Source organism: Grammomys surdaster, unplaced genomic scaffold, assembly GCF_004785775.1.
Source record: "Grammomys surdaster isolate TR1022 unplaced genomic scaffold, NIH_TR_1.0 354, whole genome shotgun sequence".
NCBI classification, from domain to species: domain Eukaryota; kingdom Metazoa; phylum Chordata; class Mammalia; order Rodentia; family Muridae; genus Grammomys; species Grammomys surdaster.
The window spans coordinates 353,299-360,233 of record NW_021604773.1 but is presented as its reverse complement, the minus strand read 5'-3'; the positions used below and the strand labels follow the sequence as shown (position 1 = coordinate 360,233).

Here is a 6,935-nt window from a genome sequence, read left to right as displayed (position 1 = left end):
CACAGTCCCACAGTGCCACAGTCTCACAGTGCCACAGTCCCACAGTCTCACAGTCCCACAGTCCCACAGTGCCACAGTCTCACAGTGCCACAGTCCCACAGTGCCACAGTCCCACAGTCCCACAGTCTCACAGTGCCACAGTCCCACAGTTTCACAGTCCCACAGTCCCACAGTGCCACAGTCCCACAGTCCCACAGTGCCACAGTCCCACAGTCCCACAGTCTCACAGTCTCACAGTCCCACAGTTTCACAGTCCCACAGTCCCACAGTCTCACAGTGCCACAGTGCCACAGTCCCACAGTCTCACAGTCTCACAGTGCCACAGTCCCACAGTCCCACAGTCTCACAGTGCCACAGTGCCACAGTCCCACAGTCTCACAGTGCCACAGTCCCACAGTGCCACAGTCCCACAGTGCCACAGTCCCACAGTCCCACAGTGCCACAGTCCCACAGTGCCCGTTCACAGCGGCGACTGTGGCCGAGTGTCCCCAATGGTGGGGCCAGGCTGGCTCACAGGCAGCAGGGTTGGTGGGAACCAGAGCCTTCCCTTTCCTCTACAGGGTCTGAGGAGGCTGCTCCTGCACCACCACAGAAGACATCGGCCCTGCAGAGGCCCTACCACTGCCAGGTGTGCAAGCAGGACTTCCTCTTCACTCCCACCGAGGTGCTGAGACATCGAAGGCAGCACATGTGAGCCAGTACTGCATGGCCAGAGCTCCCCAGAGCACCCCAAATGGGGGGCAGCGGTATGTCTGTGCAAATAAAGTCAGACTTTGCTTCAGAACTTGTGCCTCCCTCAGTGCGAAGAAACACAGCCTTGGCCCTTGTCACGGCAAACTTTTTTTAAAAAAAAATTTTTTTTTAATTATTATATTTATTTACATTTCAAATGTTGTCTCCCTTCCTGGTGCCCCCTCCATGAGCCCCCCACCCCATACCCCGTCCCTTTCACCTCAAAGAGGGTGTTTCCCCACTCACCCACCCACTCCCACCTCACCCTTCCAGCATCCCCCTTCTCTGGCCTATCAAGTCTCCACAGGGCAAGCTTTTATCTCTTTGGTGTGTTTGCAGCCCTGAGGGGCCCTGGGAGGTGAGGTGAGGGGCCACATTGAGGCTGCTGGTAAGTCTATGTGAGGGGTCCCAGAACCTAGCCACTCTCCTGAGGCCCCTTAGTCTGTTGCCCCAGGTTTGCCCTTCCACTTGGGTCTCTGAGAGTTGGAAGCAGAGATGGGGGGTGGGTAATGTTCATGTGGGACCATGGCTACACCTGGAGATGCCCGCCCAGCCACCTCCTGCTGCTGGACTCCTAGTCACCCCCACTCTTTGGCGGCTTTCTGCTCCACCCCCTCACCTGCACAGGTGATGCACACAGCCCTCCCCTGCCTTGCATCCCTTGTCATCCCCTAGGCAGCTCCTCCAGGCCTGCTTCAGGCACTCCACTCCCACTCCTGCTTGGCCCAGCCTCTCCTGACATGCGCAGCCTCTGGAGTCTGAGGTGGAACCCAGCTGCAGTGTTACTAAGGCATTGCTGTGACCTCAGTCCCCAACAGAACAGCTTAAGGCATGAAGGATTTCTATCTCTAGTCTTCACTGCAGTCTAGGAAGCAAGAGAGTGGACAGAAGTGAGGGACTAACTTTCAAAGGGCTATACCCAGAAACTTCCATCTGCCGGGTCCCACCCCTTAAACGTTCCATAGCCTCCCACGATAATACCATCAGGGGCTGGGAGATGCCTCAAGTGGAAAAGAGCCTGCTTGCTGAGTTTGGATCCTGGAACCCACATTTTAAAAAAAAAAATGAAAAAGCTGAGCATAACAATATGAGTCTAACTCTAATGCTGGGGCCGGAGGCAGGCTGATTCCCCGAGCTCGCTGGCCAGCCAGCCTAGCCAAAGACTGTCTCAGAAAGAGATGAAGGCTGACCAAGGAAGACACCTGGTCAGACAGACAAACACACACATGCACATACATACATAGATACATGCACACACTCACACACATACACCACACACACACACACACATAGATACATGCACGCACTCACACACACATACACCACACACACATGCACATACATACACAGATACATGCATGCATTCACACACATACACCACACACACACACACATGCACATACATACATAGATACATGCACGCACTCACATACACACATATACCACACACACACACACACACACAGTGCAGACAGCTAGGAAGAAGTGGATAAAAGAAGTGAAATGCTGAATCTGAAAGAGCCACAAAGCCAGGAAGGAGGCCCAGGGATGGAAGCAGCCGCCATTACAGGCCCTGCAGTGTCAAGCTCAGGGGCCACATCCCAAAGACGCAGTCAACTCAGTTCAGTGGGGCACTTTCTTGAAAGACAGCCAACCAAAACTAACTGCATTGGCTGCTCTCCTCATCTCTCTGAAAGAAATGAGGGCAGGTTTACTGTCTTGGGGTTCAGAGGCTGAGGACCGTGGTGGGGAGCATGGAATGTGGAGGCAACTGGCTACCCATAGGGAGACTCAGGAAGCAAGGTTCGGGCTGGGAATGGAGCGGGCCTGAGGCCTTTACAGCCTTGTGCCCAAGAGGGTCCATGGCCTCTCAAACCAGTCCCACCATCAGGGCCAGTTGGAGACTCGCTCAACAGGAAGTAGACTGAAGAACTCTATGCATGAAGTTAATACTGTTGGAGACAGAACAGTGCTGACTGTGTGTCACCCTCAAGCCCAACATGCAGGAGGCACGAGGAGTGTGAAGAGTTCAAAGTCAGTCTCATCTACATAGTGACGTCAAGGGCAGCCTGGGCTACATTACCCTGACTCAAAATACCCCCCTCCTGGCCAAAATGGCTTGACATTTGAAAATCTTAGCCTTTAGATGATGAACATAGAGAAACTGTCCACTTTCTCAGAAGGTACTCTCCCACCCCGAGTGCTTTGCCCTTCCACCTCCGTGCTGGAGATCAGACTTGGCTTTGCACATGGTAGGTTAGTGGGTTCCCTAGCTCTCAGCAAACAGCAGCTTCAGTGATCACCAGAGAAGAATGAACAACTACAAAGGCTCTAGCCACATCCTGAGATGTCAGGGAGAAATGCCGTTAAGGTCCCAAGTCTGATCTTGGCAGAGCTCCAGACTTCTAAGCTCTTACCTTTACCCAGTTGTTAAACCCTAGCGAGTATGATGGGCACACACCGTTAATGGAGGCACTTTGAGCTGAGGCAGAAGGACCTCAAGTTCAAGGCCAGCCTCAAGTGCAAAGCAAAACCTTGTCTCAAAAAGTCAAGAGCTGGGGGTGTGGCTCAGCAGTAGAAAGAAGGTCTAGAATCACCCTAGTGGGGGGCTGGGAGTGTGACTCAGTGGTAGAGCCCCTGTCTAGAATCCTCCAGTGAGGGGCTGGGGGCGTGGCTCAGTGGTAGGGCCCCCGCCTAGAATCCCCCAGTGAGGGGCTGGGGGCGTGGCTCAGTGGTAGAGCCCCTGCCTAGAATCCCCCAGTGAGGGGCTGGGGGCGTGGCTCAGTGGTAAAGCCCCTGCCTAGAATCCCTCAGTAAGGGGCTGGGGGCGTGGCTCAGATGAGCAGTATTTCTTAGAATGTGCAAAGACCCGGATTTCATCTTCAGGGCCACAAGAAACTAGTAAAGTGTGAATGCATTGTCCTTTCTTGGATGAAGCCTGAGGTTAAGAACCATGATCATGACCATGCAGGGTCCAGACCAGGCGAGACAGCTCATTGTGTATTAGTAGTTGTTTTGTTTTGTTTTGTTTTGTTTTTTCATCAGGGAAGCTCCTTAAAACGGAAAGTAAACGAAGTTGCTTCAGGAAGTCCCTAAAACTTACCAGACTCACTAGACCCCCAGCCTCACTAAGAAGAAACAGCAAAGGCTTCTGGGAGTCAATCTCAGACCAGCCAAGCCTCCTGGTACTGGTTCAGACCAACTGAGCCACCTGGAAAGGACACTTTGCAACCTGTTGAGCTGCCTGCAAACTATGCAGTATGTTTCGGGTTCCCAGAGCTGTTGCCCATACCTGGGTGAGTTTTTGTGATACAGTTCTCTTTGAGTCATTTCTGCTCCTGTAAGCTACCCTTCACCTATATTCCTGTAAGTAACCACAATAAAACTCATTGATTCACTAAAGTGGACTTTGATGGTATCCACACTTTGGTATGTTGCGGGCTCCCATCTGGAGTGAGCAAGTGTGTGTATGTCTTCACAGGAAAAGTCCATCACATAACGTCCACAGAGAGGAAGTGGGTTCTTAGTTGCCAGACTCGGGAGTGAGGTGGGGGGGTGAGTTATGTAAGGTGGTTCCCCCCACCCCTTGATGTTTAGAATATTCTAAAAGCTGCTACCTCAAGATGGGCTTGTTGTAAGACAGCACATGGGAGACTGAGAAGGGAGAATGTGAAGTTCAAGACCAGCCTGGGCAGTTTACTGAGACCATGTCTCAAAGGAAAAGCAAGCAAGGTAGCAACCAAACAAAACCCCAGAAAACAGTATAATACCAAACCCGATTGTGTGAACCACATCCGTGTTCACGCAAGCGACCTTAATTACGCCCAGTTGCTCACCGAACAAACAAGGAAACTATATCAAAACAGAAAAGTCTACAAGCGGAAGTGACTTGGGAATAAAAAGGGGGTCCAGCCAGGAGTGAGAGAAGGAGGAGAGGGGAGAGAGGGGAAAGCATCCAGGTGTATTATATACATGCATAAAATTGTCAATAAAAAGAAACACTAAAAGCATTAGTGATGGAGGCTGGAGAGAGGGCTCAGTGGCTAAGAGCACTGGCTGCTCTTCCAGAGGACTCGGGTTGAAATCTTAGCACCACATGGACGCTCATAGTCAGTTCTGTAACGTCAGTTCTAGGGGATCTGATGTCCTTATACAGATATACATGCAGGCAAAACAATGCCTGGAGATAACATAAATAAACTGAAAAATTATTAATCAATGATGTGCAGCTTAAAGGATATGCAATCGTGTCCCAGAAGCTGACATTCGACAACGTCTATGATGGGTCTGTACATAAAAGGTGCTTGTTGTCAAGGGTTTGATCCCCAGGACTCTTTTAGGAGAAGGAGAGAACTCACTCACTTCCTCCTAGGGCTTGTCCTCTGATTGCCATAAGAATGTAGCACACAGTCTCCTTCCCTTAACAACTAAAGAAATAAATATGGAAAAAAAAAAAAGCCGGGTGTGGTGGCACATGGCTTAATCCCAGCACTAGGGATGCAGAGACAGGTGGATGAGTTTGAGGGTAGCCTGCTCTATATAGTTAGTTCCAGGGCAGCCAGAGCAATATAGTTAGACTGTCAAAAGTGGTGTTGGGGTGGGGGGCATTAAACTTCATGGCTCTTTAGTGCCACCTTGTGGGATCCAGATGCACTGCTGCTCCATGGTCTCTGATGATGGCTTTCAACTCTTTTCACCTATTCCAGACACACTTCACTGTCCTCTGGCAAGCTGACCCTGACTCCTAGCCTGCCAGTGGCCTTTGCTCTGGCTGTGAAGGGTGAATTCTTGGATATATGAGGCATCCCGGGCTTCAGTGATTAGAGAGTACCAGTACCACACATCCCAGGCTCACAGACACAGGCTTTTGAGGGGCCGGATGGCGTCACCTGAGCCTTTGCCGCTGTACCCTGCGAGGGAGCTAGGTGTGGAAGAGACCGGGAGATAGTCATGGATGGGTTTGGAGTCCTCTATGGCTGTGAAGTACCGCAAAGTAAGCTCTGAAGATGACCGTCAGCCCCTGCTTTGCCGAGAGGCTCCCAGTGGCACTGCTGGTCTCCTTGGACTGGGATTATCAGTCCCCCAAACTTTGATTATTTTCTTTTACCCAATACATACTAGTCCAGAAATGAAGCCACAGTCCCTTTTGGGGGAAGATGAGAGAAAGATCAACGATATCTATTGCTACATTTATTATTTCAATGCTGAGGAATGAGTCTAACGCCTCACTTAATGCTAAGCAGGGAAACGTACCACTGAGCCACGCCCCCAGCCCCTCACTGGGGGATTCTAGGCAGGGGCTCTACCACTGAGCCACGCCCCCAGCCCCTCACTGGGGATTCTAGGCAGGGGCTCTACCACTGAGCCACGCCCCAGCCCCTCACTGGGGGATTCTAGGCAGGGGCTCTACCACTGAGCCACGCCCCCAGCCCCTCACTGGGGGATTCTAGGCAGGGGCTCTACCACTGAGCCACGCCCCCAGCCCCTCACAGGAGATGCTAGGCAGGGGCTCTATTACAGAGCCATCATGCCCCAACCTCTTTTTATTTTTTTAAATTTATTTTGCTTTATATGTATACGAATGTTTTGCCTGCATGCATGTGTGCCATGTACACGCCTTTGGATCCACTGGTGCTAGAGTTAAGGATGGTTGTAAGCTACCATGTGGGTGCTAGGAAACGAACCCAGGTCCTCTGCAAGAGAGGAGACAAGTGCTCATAATTGCTGCTTCATCTCTCCAGCCTTGTTTTTTTCAAATGCATTTATTATGTGTGTAGGCACATGCATGCCATGGTATGCATACGGAGAGTTCAGAGGACAACTTGTGGGTCCAGGAATCGAACTCATGTCTTCAGGCTTGGATACACACACTTTTTACCAGCTAATCTATCTCATAGCTCCTCTCATTTTGAAATAAGTATTACTAATTTGCACAGGATGATCATGGTCCCAAGATCCTCCTGCTTCAGTCTTCCTAGTACCCAGGCTTGCAGGCAGTCCTCCATGCCTGGCACCTTCTCTTCCTTTATACCCTGCTTCCTGCAAAGGCCTCTGGGACTTGGAAGTAGCTTTGTCCTGTGATTGGGGTGAGGGACTTATGTGTCTGCCTAGGATTCAGGTTAGAATTTCCTTCACTTGACCTGAAATTCTTTCTGTATACTCTCTGGCCTCACTTAATGATGGCAACGTTCTGAGAAGAGTGT

General features: G+C 51.0%; 1 protein-coding gene across 2 annotated transcripts in view; it reads left to right on the top strand.

Moving 5' to 3' along the window:
• Positions 1–3,853, top strand: part of Dhx34 (DExH-box helicase 34) — a 27,458-nt gene extending 23,605 nt beyond the window's left edge. The window contains exons 18-19 of one of the 2 annotated variants that reach the window (XR_003712926.1): positions 561–746; positions 3,778–3,853. Coding sequence is in view for 1 of the 2 variants with exons in the window: in XM_028779493.1 (XP_028635326.1) it covers positions 561–694 (134 nt within the window). In the remaining variant the exon portion in view is untranslated. Of the gene's footprint in view, positions 1–560; positions 785–3,777 lie in introns of those variants that run through there. The other variant, XM_028779493.1, reaches the window with a different exon arrangement.
• The last annotated feature ends 3,082 nt before the right edge of the window (positions 3,854–6,935 follow it).